This window comes from Gambusia affinis, linkage group LG19, assembly GCF_019740435.1.
Source record: "Gambusia affinis linkage group LG19, SWU_Gaff_1.0, whole genome shotgun sequence".
In the NCBI taxonomy this organism is placed as follows: Eukaryota; Metazoa; Chordata; class Actinopteri; order Cyprinodontiformes; family Poeciliidae; genus Gambusia; species Gambusia affinis.
The window spans coordinates 22842031-22859376 of NC_057886.1; the positions used below are offsets into that span (position 1 = coordinate 22842031).

Below are 17346 nucleotides of genomic sequence, written 5' to 3' on the forward strand. Positions count from 1 at the left end.
CAGATGTCTGGCCCTCGTTTTACAGCATTTATGTTTTCCTCTGAGTTTATGTAAAATTCATCCTTCTCTGTTTTTTATTCCCCCGTTTTCACCGACTCAACAATTAGTCAATTCCCAATCAACAAGAGAAAAGAAATTGCTTTTAATTACTTTTGATAAATGACAAATTGTGTTGGCATGGCTCCCTGCGAATGCTTAATCAGGTGCTGGGCGGGGTAGCGAGGCGGGAACCGGAGCAGGGATTTCTGCTGGGATGAAATCAATGCGCTCTCTCTGCGGTTCACCGGCTGGGCTGCTGGGCAACAGCCAACCTGAGGCCTGCGAAGATCCACCAGTCAGCAGAAAAGCTCCAGCTTTATGGGAACAGTCACAAACGGAGGCGAAAACACGCAGCAACACTCGGATACATGCGCCTCCTATAATGGCGCTGCGGCCGGAAAGTAATGCACAAACGCGGCTGATTCAAAGCACTTTCAGACTGAGTTGCTCCAGTTACAAATGCTCTTACTTAAAGGCAGGAAAAGCACTTTAAATGTGTTGGAAATTAAATAATAGCTGTTGAGATCTCTAAATTCGGAGAAACACGTCAGCTGAGCTTAAGGAACGCAGCAGTAAGTACCGGGATAAACAACGAGTCCCTCTGGGGAAAAGTGGATGTGAGAACTCCCTAAAGACAACAAACCCTCATCGGCTTTTCTCCCACCTTGGATCTGCTGCAGCGCAGCAACACGGAGGCTGTTAGGTTCGTCAAATAATATCAGGTTTCCTGTGGTTCAAATCACAGATAACAGGCTCTGTAACAATACTTCTCTCCTGTCTTTAACTCGGGTTTTCTTCTTTAGGCGTTTCTGCAGCAATTGATGCTTCTTTTATGAAAAACAAAAAAAAACCACAGAGACTGTATTCATGACATCAGCAAGTTGCAGGATAAAATGTGAAAGACGGTGTTACTGCAGAAAAATGTCTAAATATTTACTGTAAATAATCAGGAGCTGCAAACAATTCTAAAACCCAGAAAGTCAAGAAATGTTTTTTTGTTTTCAGTTAGACTCCAAACCACTTTTTTTATTTCTCATTTTGCCGTTTAATAATTTCCCACAACCACCCATTAATTATTGCCCACCTCAAAAATGTGCATAATTGTATATTTTAATAGTTCAAACTCCAGATATACCTGTAGAGGTGTTGATACGCATCGTGGAAACCATCTTGGCACAACCGCAGAAGCTAACATCTAAGCTAACATCCACATTCTTTGGTCTTTGGGATTCAGCCAATCAGTGGCAAGGAAAATGAATGCTGCTTCTGGATTGGCTGCTTTGCAGACACCAGCCAGTAGCTTGTAAAGTAGCATTACATTTAGGAATTTAATCTTCACAATCTGACACAATTGATTGGTTTAATCAATTATTGAAATAATTGTCAACAAATTATTTTAATTGATCAATCATTAACTGGAGAATTTACACTAAAAAAAGACTATTTGCTGATAGAACATCCTACTCAGAGTTAAGCCGAATCCGTACAAGAAAATGTATAAATTTTGCATTAAGGATTAAAAACTTTCTTATTTATAAATTTGTTTTATCCAGAATTCCTCAAGTTGTAATTTTAGCTTCACCTGGTTCAAATTTTACAATAAACAAAAACTTATGAAACACTTTTGCTATCAAATTATTAACCACAAAATAATCAGCATGTTAGCCGTGTATTGTACTGATGGTTTTTTTAGCTGCATCACTAAAGGAATGTTGTTATTGCATTTTCTTTATTTTCTTGTTTTTTTAGAAAAGAAAATAAAGAAAATGAATTATTTGTTTATTTGCAAATCAACCAGGTCTTCCTGAACACCTGAGCAGAACCACAGGATGATCAGTACTGAATCCAGACAGAACAGATTCTAGATTCATTTCAGGTTTTACAGCAGAATTAACCAAACTAACAGAAATAAAAACTTTAAGGATATGTGAGAACAACTTTCTAGGTGTTTTATTTATTTGGATTTGTTATTAATTTCGTTTCCCCTTTTTTATGTTTTGCAGGTTCTTCAGCACCTTTGGCAGCAGCAGCGAGTCGCGTGACCCCGCTCCAGGCCAACCGGCTTCACCTGTACATGGAGACCCCCAGCTGGGCAGGTCAGACTCCGTAAACATGGTCCTGTTTGAGCGCCGCGCTGAAAAAACGTCCCGCGTTCAGACACCAGGCTGGAGAGTTTCTGTTATTACAGATACGACTGACAGGTTTAGATCAAATAAATCTGACCTGATCTGCAGCTTTAAAACTTAAAAATGTGGCATTTAAAGATTAAATGTTTTACTGCGGATCATACGGGGAGTTGTGGGAACAGATTTTAGAGTTTAGAATGGCTTTTAAGGAACAAGAAAATTGCGTCTATTTAAGCAAAGAAACACAATGAGGTAATAACTATTAGGACAAGATGGTGGTAAAAACCACATCTGTTCTGTCGGAGGAACCTTGATTTGATGAACCAAACAAGTTTCTTCTGGTTGTGCAGAAAAAAACCAAGTCGTTTTTAATGTTTTCTTTCTTCCTTCGCTTTTCTTCGTCCTCCTTCAGCATTTTAAGGCTTTAAAAGTTTTAGAGCAGCTAGACTCTGTCAGGCATAAAAGACAGATGTCAGTGTTGTGCAGCTTATATAGAGGTAATTTATCTGCAGCTTCTCCTCTCGACAATAATGAGACGGAACATTGAAATCACTGTGGACATGCTGCAAGTGTTTCTGCTTTTTTTGTGTTTCCTTTTAACAGCCTCCACTTTGCACTGGACACTAAATCCTCCAAAACAAACCGATTACATGCATCTGTACAGCTTTTATCCCCTCAGATCTGCTGTGGGTTTTTTATTTTACTCTTTTCTTGCACTTATTGTTCAGTTGGAAACAATTGCAGGGGAAGCAGTGCACTCCGTGGGGCTTAAAAACATTGGAAAGAAGGTGAAAGGATTGAACTGGGTGTGAACGGCAGTAAAAATGCTGCAAGCGGATCTCGGATGGGTCACTCAGGCGATATGCACTGTGTTTTATTTGTAATGGAACCATGAAAGAAGGTAGAAATATTTATAAATTATGTATAAAAATGTAAATATTGATCAAATCTGACAAGCTTTTTTCCCACTGACTTATAAGAACGAAAACAAATCCAAGCCATATGTGGAGAAGTAGCATGAATTCTGTTTGAATGATATAGTTTGAGACTTCAGCAGAAGGTAAAGACAGAACGTGTCTAAGCTGCTGTTGTGTTCAGCTGCTCTGGGACCTGCGCTACATCTGCTGCTTCGCATGTGGTGTCCGCATGTCATGCAAAGCGCAGAGTCGCTTTTTCCTCTGATTTACAGAGGCTGGAAACACAAAACGGTCCAGTTAAATCACACTGTTCTTCTTTAATGCTCTGTTTAATATTACATGCTTGTCTATAATTGCAGATGTTGCACTTTGGGCTTTATTTGCACACATCTGTGTGACCGTTAAAAAAAACAAACAAACAAGTGCGTTCTATTTCAATTCCGGCGTTCACATATAGAATAAAATCAAATCTAGATTTTGCCGCTTATTTAAATTGGACTTGAAGTTTACACAAACAGCAGATTCTTCACTGTCATTATTTATTAAAGGAAGATGGAAAAGCTTTGTGAAAGAATCAGAGCTTTCCTTCTGCTTCCACAGATCAGATTAGAGGAAACATCATCCAGGAGTTTCTGATCAAATTAACTGATTGACTAAAACATTACTAGATCCAACGGCAGATTTTTCCACACAAGATGGAAAAATCTAATTTTATAAGAGAAATAACCTGCTAGTACTTTTTAAAATCAATATTGGGGAATTGTTCCTCCTGAAAAGTTTCTTTTGAAATTTTGTCTTATTTCAATTAAACTAAAATATTTGCATTAAAAATTTGACAAAAATACTTGGTAAAATGTTGTGTTTTTGCAGTGTGAAATCTACCATCAGGTTTTGTTTTGTTCACATTCATAATCAAAATCAGTAAAAAACACATCAGTAAGCACAGTGGTGGAGGAGTGATGCTGTGGACCAGGAACCTCTTCGTATCCAAGAGTTTTAAAAATAAAGAATTTGTGTTTATCTTTGTTCAATAAAAATGATTTAAATTAGTTTTTTATTTTATTTTAGAGGCTGTTAAAGACCAGATGAGGTTAATTCAGTCCTGAAACCCAAAACTTTTGAATCTAAAAGTCCTTCTCCAGCTTTGCTCTCCGTCAGGCCCAGATTGTCTCAGTTTTATCACAACAGTTGGTTTTGGGTGTAATTCCCACAATCCTGTCAGTTTATAGGAATCTTTTTCCTCAGATTGATGCTTTTTGTCCTTTTTCTCACCTGGTCTCCCCCAAAGAAGCCAATCACTGCAGACTCTGAGTTAACGACTTCACGCCCTTTCGGTGTGGAAGCACTCTCAGTGCGATAAAGTCTGCATGTATGCACGCCTTACTCCCCCCAATCCGGCCATATTGTGCTAATGTGTGCTGGTTAAGTAGTGCAAGACTAGAAAAAGACTCTTATCCATATGCCTGAGAGCCGGGGAGTCGGCGTTGATCTCTCCCCAGATGGAGCCCTCTGCCTCCCCGCCCATCCTCGGCGGAGCCATAGAGCAGGTGGCAATGAGGATCAATGGGCCTCCGCCATTACCTCCTCTCCACTTCACGTCTCCAGTGGCGTTTCCAGGGGGGGCCCGCGGGGGCGTGCGCCGTGTCTCACCGCAGCACGCCAGAAGAAATAGGGACGTTTCCATTAGTGTAATTGCTGGGGTATAGTTCTATATTATTGCCGTGATCACCGCTGTGGCTTGGTAATGATGGACCTCCTGTGACCTCCGTGTAAAGCTGGTGGGTGTTATGTCTCCCCCGTCGACGCCCATCGAGACTGCGGCGGGCGTAGGCGGCCGGATCGGACCTTACACCGAGGAGAAAACAGACGGATCGACAACCAACGGAAGGAAAAAATAGACGACGATCATCAAATATCTTTATTCCTGAGCTCAGAAAGAAAGTCTGTTCTGAACACTGCAAAAAGTATTTTTGATCTAGTTTCAACAAAACTAACATGTATGTAACTTTTCAGCAAGAAATAGGAGCTTTTTTTAACGTTAATAAGTCCTTAATATTAATGAAAAAATACTATTTCCACTGGCAGATTACTTCACTTATAACAGCACATTTTTGTCCTTCTAATAAGAGAAATAATCCCCAACATAGCAAAAGTGCAAAACCTTATAAAGTATTTTTGTCCAATTTCTAATTCAAATAACTTACAAGTAACTTTTGAACAAAATATATGTTGACTTAAATTATTGGTTTAAGTCAATAATTCTTAATATTGATGAAAATATACCAATTCTGATTATTTCAGTTATAATTTGAGAAAAATATCTTGTTATAAGTAAAATCATTTGTGGAACTTTTTCACAAATAATAAACAATTATTGAGCTAAAATAAACTCCAGGATGATCTTCTTGAAAAGGCAGAAAATATACAAAAATATTTTGTACGATTTTGGGTTTTTGCAGTGTGAAGCAGGAGATTAATTTATGAAAAGGCATTTTCTCCACGAGTGAAATAACCTGCCAGTGGAAGGAATAGTTTTTCTATAAATATCAAAGAATTACTGATTTAAAACTTCTTTCTCAAAAGTTACTTGTTTGTTAGTTTTGTTGTTTAATAAGTTTATTGCACTGTAAACTAGACCAAAAATACCTGCTAATATTTGATGTTTTGCAGTGAAGTTTGTTTGCTCAGCTAAAACAAAACGGCGCTGATTTGTAATAATTAGCGGTGATAAATGTTTGTATAATCATGATGTAATAAAAATGACTGGACAGAGTTTTTCCTGCAGCTCAGGCCTGGTCCGACGGAGCTCATGGATTCACTAACTGGTAATTACTTTCCAACATCCCTCCTCTTACTCTGACTTTGTTCAGAGGAAAATGAGGGAGAGTTCTGCTCATTTTAAGGCGATGCGATTGGATATTATTCCTGGTACAGTAGGAGGTTCGCGATTACACGAGACGTCTTCCATCAGCGAGCAGATGAGGTGAGGAATATAATGAATTCATTTACCCTCCAACGCTCTGCCTTTCTTCCTTCTGTTTATTATATCCCATTTGCATACGGATCGGAAAATTCAAAAAGCTCAGCGCTGGACTAATCGGCTCTGAATATTTCACGGCGGACCTGTAGCTCTCCCTACAGGTCAGCTCATAAAAGCTGCTTCCTGTTTGTGGATTTGCTTTCAAACAGCCAAACTGTTCCTGATTACCTCGCCTCTTATTCCATAGAAGGGGGAAAATCCTTGACCGTGATTCCTTGGTTGCTTTTTAACATTTTTTTTTTTACAGGTGTGGGTATTGATCGTTTGCCTTTGCTGCAGGGAAGTGTGTTCACTTAAAAGGCACGCTGATGTAGCAGAGCTTATTAAACAAATAGGCCGGAGAACAAGGCCACAATCGCTTTGAATCATGAAGGAGGCTGCCTGTCTTAAAGCACCGCTGTATCAAATATGAAACACTCTGCTAACAAGGTGTGTAATCTATTTCTAATCAGATCATATTTTATGAAACAAGGAGAAGCTTGAACTTAAGTAAGAGAGAAAGATGGAGATTCAGAGGTGGGGGCGGGGCCGGCTTGTATTTTGAGATTGGATGTGACGGCCAGGGACCATGACTTGATTTTACATGCATGGCTCTATAATGAAGCCATGCCAAATGGTCAGTAATGGTTAAGTTTAGGGGGGAGCCGGAGCCTAGCTGTAATGGGAGGCTAATTCAGGACCCTTGCCGCCTTGACAGGCTGCAGAGCACAGCTGGAATATGGAGAAGGATGGAAGCTGGAGGCTCTGGGGCTGCAGTAAAGGTCTGTATTTGTCTGCAAATTGCCAGTTTGCCTGAGGATATAACAGGGTCAAGTGTAGCGTAGCATATTTTGTGTTCACAGAGACTGTTGCAGATATAAATACAATCTAGAAACAGTCTCAGTCAGACACAGAGGCCAGCTAACTCCCTCAAATCAAGTGTTGTGCGGGAGTGACTTCATGTTGTCATTGCCATTCAGGCCATGATCCTTTTTATATATATCTTTATGCTGGCCGGGTTCATAGGCGAGTGTTTTCAATCTCTTTTTTTTTCTCTTCTTGTGCCATAAATTGTTTCAGATCCGGTGACACTGGGCTTGGTTATGAATACATGAATAGAAATATAGACTCCTCTCAGACCCCAGGTTGTGCCTCTGGTCACAGACAGTAAGGGAGTAAAAACACTTTTAATGTTTATGGAGAAAAACGATCAGATGCAGCTCTAATTATTGCTTTATTCTGTACTGGGGGGTTCCCACTGTTCCCACTGGTGGACAACTGGTTTCTGTTTGAAAGTGGAAAGTGGATTTTTAAAGTTGAACCTGAACAAACCACAATAGTTTAATGTTTGAGACATTTTATTATAAAGAACTGAATAAAAATTTGGGAAAAAAACTGTCATACCCACCCTAAAGCACGGCAGTGGCAGTGTGGTGATTGGGTCTTGTTTAGACCTGCTCACTTAGAAGTCAAACTGTCCATTACGCCAACCTAAGAAGTCTTTTTATTTATTGTTTTCTGTTGTTTTTCTAGCAGCTGGTCTTAAACTTTTTGGCTTTGAGTTTAAATACTTTTAATTAGAATTGAAAACTATTTTCTTACTTGTTTTTTTTTTTTTTACAAATTTAATATAATATAATAAAAATCCAGAACCTAGATGAACACTTTGTGCTGCATGTCACATTTTCCATTTTAAGATTCTAATTTAGTCTTTTTTTGTTATTAAATCACGACCTGAACTGGAAAATGAAATCAACTGTGATCAAATATCTCAAATATTTGTTTTAATTTGCAACTTACTTATCTTGATTCATAGACCTTTCCTAACTAAAATCAGTTTATTTTTAGTCAGAATTGAGACATAAAACCAGTAAAAAGAGCCAACTTCTCTTTTCCCTCAGTGTTGATCTTTGTCTCAAATACTTAAAACAGATCAATACAAACAAAATGCTGATTTAGTAAATGTGTTTCAGTTAAAGTAGAAAATGCTGGCCAGCCTCACAGCCTTTAAGTTTGACCAACAGCTGGCAGATTGTCTGTGTTTATGTAACTGTTAAGCCTGGCCTGTTTCTTTAAGTGTTTATGATGCGAGTTAAGACCACTGAGTCTGTGTTTCATGTATAAGTTATATGAAAAGCTCTCTGCCTCTCTGGCAATTTATTCTACAAGTCCTGACTTTTATCTTTTATGATATTGCAAGAGTCTGAAAGTATGAAGGCTTTTCCATCCTCAAAACCTAATTTGGTAATCTGAATATACTAATACGGGTGTGAAAAAATATATGTATTATTTGAGCCTGAATAATCTTAGAGAAAATCCACCATATATTCAAACTTCTGCTGGTAATTTTTTCATTTTGAATCAAATCCAGGTCATTTCGCCTGGAAAAAAATCAAATAAGTCGATAAAAGCCAGGAATGAATGACACTTGAGATTTGATTTTATGGGAGTTGGAAGATAAATGTTGTCCGGAGTGACACCTAGTGGCAAAACTGCAGATTACAACTTAATTTTTTGCGAGTTGAGTTGGAAACTTGAGAAAAAAGCGTTTCTTCAGAACAATGTTTGTTTTGTTTTGTAACTGTTGTAAAGATGCATCACACATTATTAACTCAGCAAAATGATTATTTTGAAGCCGTCCTGCATTCAGAGCATGAACAGTTTTATATTCCAGGCTACATGCAGGAACACCAACCGTCAGTTCACATTGCTAAAGTATATGCTTAATTTGATTCTTAAATGTAAAGATCAGTTGTTCCTCAACATGTAAGGAAGAAAATAACATAAATTAGACTCTTCTTCTCTGCTCCTGTTGATATGTATGAATAAAATTAGAGAAATCAATCTGTGCAGCACAAAAAGAAGCCGTCCTACACAAAAGAGTCAGAGACAATAATGCAAATTGCAACATTTAGTTTTTAATGGTGCTCTGGTGGAGAATACAGCTTCACATTGTTCAGCCCTGATAATGCATCCTGGGCCCCTCTGCTGCTGCTGGCACCGGGGCGATGAGGGGAAAAAGAGAGGAGGAGGAGGAGAAAGGAGGAAGGATGCCTGCGTCTTTAAAAGGTAGATGGAGTGAGGGAGCGGGGCGGACGGGTGGCTGGCAGGATTGTGCTGACGGCAGGGCTTTGGTTCAGAGCATGCCCATTAGAGGGAGCCATAAATCCTGGGCTCTCTGGGCCGGGCTGTGTCAGCAGTCCACTGAATGAATTGATTTTAAACGCCACTGGAAAAAAAGAGAAAGTGCAAGAGAGAGAGAGAAGGAGAGAGGGAGAAATGGGAGGGAGAGTGACTATTTAATTCACCCTCCGCCAGAAGCCCACAACCCGTTCCACCCCGCTTCTCAATTCAGGACTGTCGCTGAAAAGGGGGAGGAGAGAAGTCTAGAAACACTGAAACTGTCACCAACAACAAGCCCACGGCTACACGGCCCCCACGCGTTTGATTTAAACAGGACGGAAGCACACAAACCAAATACATAATCTCAAATTCCATACAGCATTTGTTCTTCCACCGCTCTAATTTTTCCTCTCAGCCCTCTTTTTTATATCTCCACAAGAGAAATGAGACATATCGTAAAGAAGAGGGGGGGGAAAGCCGCAGCTGCATTTGAAATTCAAATGTGTTGGATTTTGAAATTGATGTATGTGTTTATTCATTTACGAGCAGCATCCATGTGTGCATGCATTTATATATTATCAGCAGCAATGAAACGCTGCAGAGAGGGTCTTGTTGCCCATCTTTCTCCTCCATGTGCCCCCTCGTCTTTTGTCTCCTCCAAGCTGCAGTTGCTGTTTTTCTTCTGCGTTGTGAGAAATATGTCAGTGAAGACGCTCGCTGTAAATCGCACACGAGGGCCGACGTCGCCCTGACGTCCCGTTTTATATGTAAACACATTTACCGTGTGTGCAAACTTTCAAACGCACACCTCGCCGTCCGTCTGGGCAGACCTGTTGGAGTTTTCAGCAGACGTGATGGCGGCGGCGGCGACATGCAGGCAGGTGTCACCCTGTAAGCGTCCAGCGCAAGTAGGAAAGGAGAAGCTGCTGCAGCTCCAATCAATATCATTATATTAATAAATATGCAAAACTCCTCTGAGATAATAATCACTTCGAAGTTGACCCTGTTCCACCTAAATTAAGGGGTATTTTTGATCATTAAGCACAAGTAATGAATTAGGATTGTAAGTTGTCAAGGATTTATTACATTACTCTGCCTGAGTGCTCCAGAGGAAGCAGCACAACTAATTCAACCAACTTTCACATGCAAACGGTTTTTTTGTTTTGTTTTGTTTTTTAGGAGAAAAATTCAACAAACCAGCAGGATAAAGGCAGCAGCTAATCCTTTTACATCTAATTAAATAAAATTTATCCTCTCACTTTAGGTGGTCGATTGATGTTCTAAACTTTAATTTACCTCTTATTTTATTCACATCCGTATCAGTGGGACCTGTAATTCTCAAAGTTTAGGAGGGAAAAAAGATGTCAGAAATGGAAACTGTTATTGTTGAACTTATGAAAAAAATTCCCAAACTATTTAAATCAGGAGTGTCAAAAGTGTGGCCTGGGGGCCAGTTGTGACCGCTGCACTAATTATGTTCGGCCTCTGAACATTACATTTCATTTAAATGTTAGGTACAACACAAAGTGATCATCTTCTGATGTAATACACAAATAAAATGTGATTTTTACTGCTGATTGACAGAGTAAATGTTTTCAATCAAGCCCAAAATAAATTATTGTGTTTCTTTCTTTCTGGATGCTCGTTGACTGAACACTCCAGTAAGAAGAACAAAACATTCACTGATCCAGGCTAAAACATTTTCTACACATTTAAACACTGACCCAGTATTTGATCTGTGCTCAGACGCTCCAGAGGTTTTAACCTGGTTTAACTTGCAACTTTCTAAACTGTAATGCAGATTAACTTTCTCAGCTGATTGTGCCAATAAATTAACTTACTTTTTAGGATCTTTGTATGTATAGTACATGCCTTTTTGACTTGAGTTCTGGTTGATGTTTTGGTAAAGTCTGGTAAATTTGAAAATGATGAAAAGTGATTTATTGACGTTGTCATTTCAATGCTGAAGATGAATCTCTGCCGCTCTTCAGATTTAAGGAGACTGAGTTTAGGCTGGAGGTGTGGGACTCATTTAATGGTGAAGGTCGTGCCCTCCGAGTTAATGTGGTTGTCATGGTTACAGCACAGATAGGAGTACGAGTTTCTTGACAGGACGTGGCAGGGAAATGAGTTTGTTGAATTTTTGTTTTCAGAACTTCCACAAAACATAAACTTACAATAGTTACCAAAACTCTGTTATTTGTGGTATGAAGTTCAGTAATACAGCTTCTACATTGTGCACAACTTTTTATTTTGTAATTTATTGCAAATTCCTCAAAACGTGCACAGTCCAGGAAAAACAACAAAGTAATAAAATGTAGACTTTATTTATGGGCAAAGTAAGGAGAAGAAAAGCATCTAAACCATATTTAATACGCTGCATAATACAGAAGTAGATGATTAATGTGTTAACTAAATCATTACAGAGACATAAAAATAAAACCACTTCCTGTTTCATTCATTCAACTACATCCAATTAAAACTTTAAAAAAAGTTCAACCATTTCCAATTCCAGTGTTTTGCATATTCTGAGCTTATATATGAGTTTGTTATGACTGATACACAACAACACAGTTCAGTTCAGTCAGAGGCTTCTTCAGAGTTGCTGTGGCACTGACCTCTACAGGAGGTCCTTCCTGCTCACAGCCATCAATATGATCAACAATCATGTTGATGGGTTGAAGAATTATATGAATCAGAACATTTATTTTACATTTGGGATGAATAAAGTTCTCTTCAGTTCAATTTTAGAGGTGTACTCAGTTTTTAAAAAAATTTATTAGTTTTTAATAAATTAAATATTCTAGAACTAGTAAAGTCCAGATCAGTTTTTTTAACTGAAACCTTGATTGACACGGGGTGTACTTTCTTTTTACAATGATTGTTTAATGAACAGAGCAGTCAGGATAAACCAGTAAATTATAAAATTTTAAAAAACAACTTACTTTAATACAGAGATTTAATTAAAATGAAACAGAGCAACAAAACACACCTCGTTGTCTTGACAACGGCTTGTTTTTGTTTAGATCTGGGCCCAGGCGTGTCCTCATTTGGCTTTTCTTAGTATCTGCCGTATCTTAGCCGATATAAACCCAAATTAAACATTTATTGACAAATCAGGTGAGAAGCAGAATTTATTGGACTTATTTTGGTCTCTTTAAAGTCGGATCCTTAAACTTCTCCGTAATCAGCAAACATTAAATCTGATCTGAGCGCGGTTTGGGTCAAAGCGGGTCAGAAATCTCCTGACCCGGCAAATTCGCCGCTTTTGTTTGTTCAGTTAGTTTCATTGCAAAAACACAAAATCTTACCAAGTAGTTTTTAGTGTAAATATCTTAGTACAAAATGAAAAACTACTGGTTCCACTGGCAGATTGTTGCACTTTGAAAAATGTCTTGTTCTAAGTGAAATAATCTGCCAGTGGGACTAATACTTTCTTTTATCAGTATTGTGGTATTATTGACTTAAAATATATTGCTAAAAACTTATGAACAAGTTGCTTTTGTTTTATTTAAATTCTAAGATATTTACATTTGAAACTAGACCAAAATACTTGGTAAGATTTTGTGTTTTTACAGTGTATTCAATTATAGTGTATAAAAGATTGACTTTTTGCAGCCGCTTCAATGCAAAAACACAAAATCTCCACAAATATTTTGGGTTTTGTTTTTAGTGAATAAATCTTGGTAAACTTGGAATAGGACAAAACTAGCTTGCAAGTAGCTTTTCGGCAAAACCATGTTCTTGTTTTACGTCAACAATTTCTTGATGATAATAAAATGTAAAAAGTGAAATAATCTGCCAATGGACTTTCACAAAGCAAAGCAGGTTTTAGCCGCTGCGATCACCTGTCGGCCATATTCCCTAGTGGTGGGTTGTGTTGCTGGGAGTGGGGTGGCGTCCTCTCTGGCTCATTACGCTGTTTAAAGAGCCGGCGCCTCGGAATCACCTGCCCAGCTCCATGCTTCAAACCGGCTCAGCCACCAGGGATCATACATCAACTTCTCCATCAGTCCCCCGGCTTCACTTTTTCTCTATTCCGGCTGCAGACGCACGCGGGCCTCACATGCAACCCACACAGAGCGCATGTGGAAACGGATAGCTGCGCTGGCTGAATACTGATGTCACGCCGGCTACAGCAGCAATGATAAATTAATCACGAAGCAGCCCAGTGTTGTTATATATGTGATCATGAAGTTAATTGAATGCTTCTGCTGGACTTGGAGCATCAGAAGCCCAGTGTGGGGCCTCAACATTCCTAACGTATAGCTTCTATATGTAAAATCTCCACTTGCTCATGCCTAATTACCCACAGGCTAAGCCATGAGGAGGACCCGCTGTGTATTACTATAAAGATTGGGAGGATATTTCACTTTGAAAAATGGTGAAGCACACAGGACTAAGGGTTTGATTACAAGGAGTGGGGCACACAGCCTCTACATCTTCCTTCCCTCATTTCAATTATGGCTGACTGGAGGCGCGGTGCTGCCACCGTCCTCAAATAAAACTAAAATATGATAAAGCTGAAATATCAGGCCCGGGACTGCTGCAAGCCCGCAGCAATGTAAGGCGCTGATACTCGGCACGTAATTACTACATTTGCCAATATTTTTTGACGGGGTTGGTGGGGGTGAAGGGGGGGTTTCATTGTGGATATGAATGGAAAAAAGACGGGGGAGGGGGAGGGGCGTTGATGACACATGATAAAAAGCACATTTCATTTTTTCCTTCCCTATGGATAACCAGCAGAGATGCTCCTGCATGTGAAGGTGTGGAGTTATTTTTACATCCTGAGATCATCGCTCATGTGAAGATGCATGAGTGAGACGATCCGCCGAGAAAACCACACGTCACTTCTCATCACTCAGGACAAGCTTTGTGTTTGCTTGGTTTAAATTTGCAGCTTTTTTATTATAATTTAATACAAGTGTACGTCCAAACTGCACTTTTTCTAAAGAGAAGCAGCACACACAGTCTGTGGATATTTAAAACATTACTATCCTTTACATAAATACACCAAATCTTAATAAGTACCTTTAGCCTAGTTTATAATGCAAATATCTTAGTCCACTTAAAATAAGACAAAACTAAGTTATCCAGGAGTTTGTTTTAAGTCAATAATTCCTTCATATTCATTAAATGTGCTAGTTCCACTGGTTGATTATTTCACCTAGAAAAATTTGAAAAATGTTTTGTGATTCATAAAATTATTGCTGGTGGAACCAGTACTGTTTCTGGGAAGTGTTCACTGCAAAAAACACAAAATGTTACCAAGTATTTTGATCTGGTTTCTAGTTCAAATGTCCTAATCGACTTAGAATGAGAGAAAAGTAACTTTGAAATAACTTTTCAGGAATATTTATCAGCTTGTTTTAGGGTTACGTTTCCTCTCCGTTCTTCTTCTCTGTCTTCTAATTTGTTTAAGATCTCTTCTCACTGTAAAATACCTTTAATCAAACTGTTAACATTTATTTAATTAGCGGTTAATTAATGGTTCCCTCCAACCCCACAATGATATTAAACAAAGTCTGATCTGTGGTGATATAAAGTTTTGTGGTTTCACATCCTGTTTTTTCCTGTAAATGGAGAGAAGACACAGAAACACAGCGGCTCGCTCTTTATTCAGCTCATGTTTGCCCTTTTAAACGCCGGCCTTGCTGACCCACTACAGATGGGGGGTGATGCGCGACGCGGCCGCTTTCTCACCATGTCGCCCCTCAACAAGGTGGGCCTGGTTGCGCCGTGGCCCCGCTGGTTGCGCCGGGGCCACAGCGCAACCGTCCGGCTGCTGTTAGCGGTCTGGATGCTCGCCACGTCACCGGAGTCACCCAGGGGTCACCCAGGGGTCGACGCTCCTCCTATTCGGCTTTGAGAGGAAATCCCAGCCAGAAGGCCGCACCGCCTCGCAACACGCCAGCTGCATTCCAATGCAGACGTTTTTACAGAGGAAATGCAGCAGCTGTAATTTATTTTAGCACTTTTTTTCTCCAGCATTATTTGCTCAGGGAATAGACCAGCACTGGTATTCGAAGCTGCAGCTTACAACATAAACATTTCAACAATTAATTTCAGCAAAAGCTCATATTTATGATTCATGTGATTTGGGAGCTGACATGCTGGCTCTCTGCAGAGTCATGCTTGTTTATTCTTTTTATAAATCTTCTGTTTAAGCGGCGAAAAGTAAAAACACCAGCGTGCCTCATAAGCAACGTTATTAGTTTGCAGGAGAAATTAAAGACGAGCTTTTTTCACAACGTTTTGAAACGGAATTAAACTCATTTTAACTTTCCAGAGAATAATAATCAGACTTTAACTTTAAACGGGGTTATTCAGGTCCTTGGAATCCTTGAAAATGCTTGAATATCAATTAGGTGTTTCCAAGGTTTGGAAAGTGCTTGATTTCTGTCCAACATATAACTTTCTTTATGGATTATGTTTAAACTTTCTGAGCAGGAAAGTCATTTACTTCAACAAAATCTATTTGGATTTTTTTCAGTGTGATGATTATTTATTATTCCTGATATCTTGAAAACATATTGATCAGTTTATTGAAATAAAAGTTATTGAAATTGGGGATTTTTTGTAAGATTATTGTTTGGAGTGCAGAGTGTGATATTTAAAAACATAAAAATGTTGTGAGATTTTAGAAGAATACCACAAGACATTCTTAATAACAGTAATAAATATCACATAATGATGAACTGAATCTGCATTTTCTTAGTTCATTTGCATTGTTTTTACCTCCTGCTGGGAAAATTTGAAAAGTTACCTTGAAAATGCTTGAAAGTGCTTGAATTTTACTGAACCCTGTTTAAAATGAGTGATGCACGCTCATTAAACAGAAACGTCCTCTTGGCACCGTTCTCACTATTTTTATTGGACGTTATTTCTGATTTCCATGGATGCTGAAGAGCTTTTCAAAGAGAAGGAGGAAATGTTTCGCAGAGGGAAGAGCTTCTGCAGCAAAATCCAGAACCATTCCAATCTCCCTCCACCTTCCCCCCCTTCACCCGTCACAGTGTGGGGGATTCAATCAAAAGCCTGACCTGTGACCTGTTCTCCGAGAAACAAACAGCCAGCAGAGTCTCCCAAGACCAAAGCCATCAGAGGAGGGCGGCTTGTGCGCCAGCCAAACCGTGGCGCCTCTCTGAAAGCCTCCATCATAGAAAAATTGTGAGTTGTCGCAGTGGAGAGTGACTAGCATGGTGGTACATTGATACATTGATGCAGTGAGCTCCTTGGACAGTGCAGTAAAAGTGCTGAGGTTGAAATTAAGCTGTTATCTCTCGCATGTATCACCAGGGAGGCGAGGAGCAGCGGAGCAGAGCCGCTAGCCTGTTTGCTTTACTGTTATTGCCTCAGCGTGTCCATCCTCATCTGACTCGCCTCATGTTCCGACATTTTAAATCCAACACTGCATTTGTTCACCTTTTATGTTTAGAAATAATCTCGTCAGCCGTAGAAAAACAATCTTCGCGTCTTTTCTCTTTATCGAAAAGGGAAGTCATTAAGGACTCAGCATGAAGCAAATATAATATCTTCAACATAATTACCATAAGCACACATGACTGAAGAAACTCATATCATTACAGACAGATTTTGTTTTTAAATGCACGCACAAAATGTTAGGTTTTCATAACAGGATGGAATGAAATATTTGGATTTACTAAAATCATAACATATTTCTTTTAAAGCACAATAACACAAAATCTTGTTTTAGTTTAATTCCTTGTAAGAATATCTTTGCACACTAACTAAGTTACTCTTACCTTACCTGAGTTAATAGTATTTATGAAAAGGTTCTAGTTCCACTGGCAGATTATTTTATTTCACATCATGAGGAAACGTTGCTGCTAGAAGCTGTTCTTTCATGGGGTGTACTTAGTTTTTCCCACACAGCTTTTCATCCCTCATTAATAAGGTTTAATCTAACCTTTACAATGTAGGTTTGATGAAAATAAAAAAAAGATTTGCTTTAGTTATATATCTCCTATTCACAGCAAATGCTGTCAAAGCATTTCACAGAAAACAAACATTTAATTTAATAATCCAGAGAACGGACAAAGACCATCTGTTTAATTTTGTCTTGATTGTAAAACATGAAAATGAAAAGAGGGTGTAC

The 17346-nt window shown here is 39.0% G+C and overlaps 1 protein-coding gene across 6 annotated transcripts in view; it reads left to right on the forward strand.

Annotated features, from left to right (window-relative positions):
• Nucleotides 1-17346, forward strand: part of rbfox3a (RNA binding fox-1 homolog 3a) — a 536592-nt gene that overhangs the window by 291792 nt on the left and 227454 nt on the right. For all 6 annotated transcript variants that reach the window (XM_044101258.1, XM_044101255.1, XM_044101254.1 and 3 more), the window contains one exon: nt 2043-2135. In XM_044101258.1, coding sequence (XP_043957193.1) covers nt 2114-2135 — 22 coding nt within the window. In that variant the 5' untranslated portion in view covers nt 2043-2113. The remainder of the gene's footprint in view (nt 1-2042; nt 2136-17346) is intronic.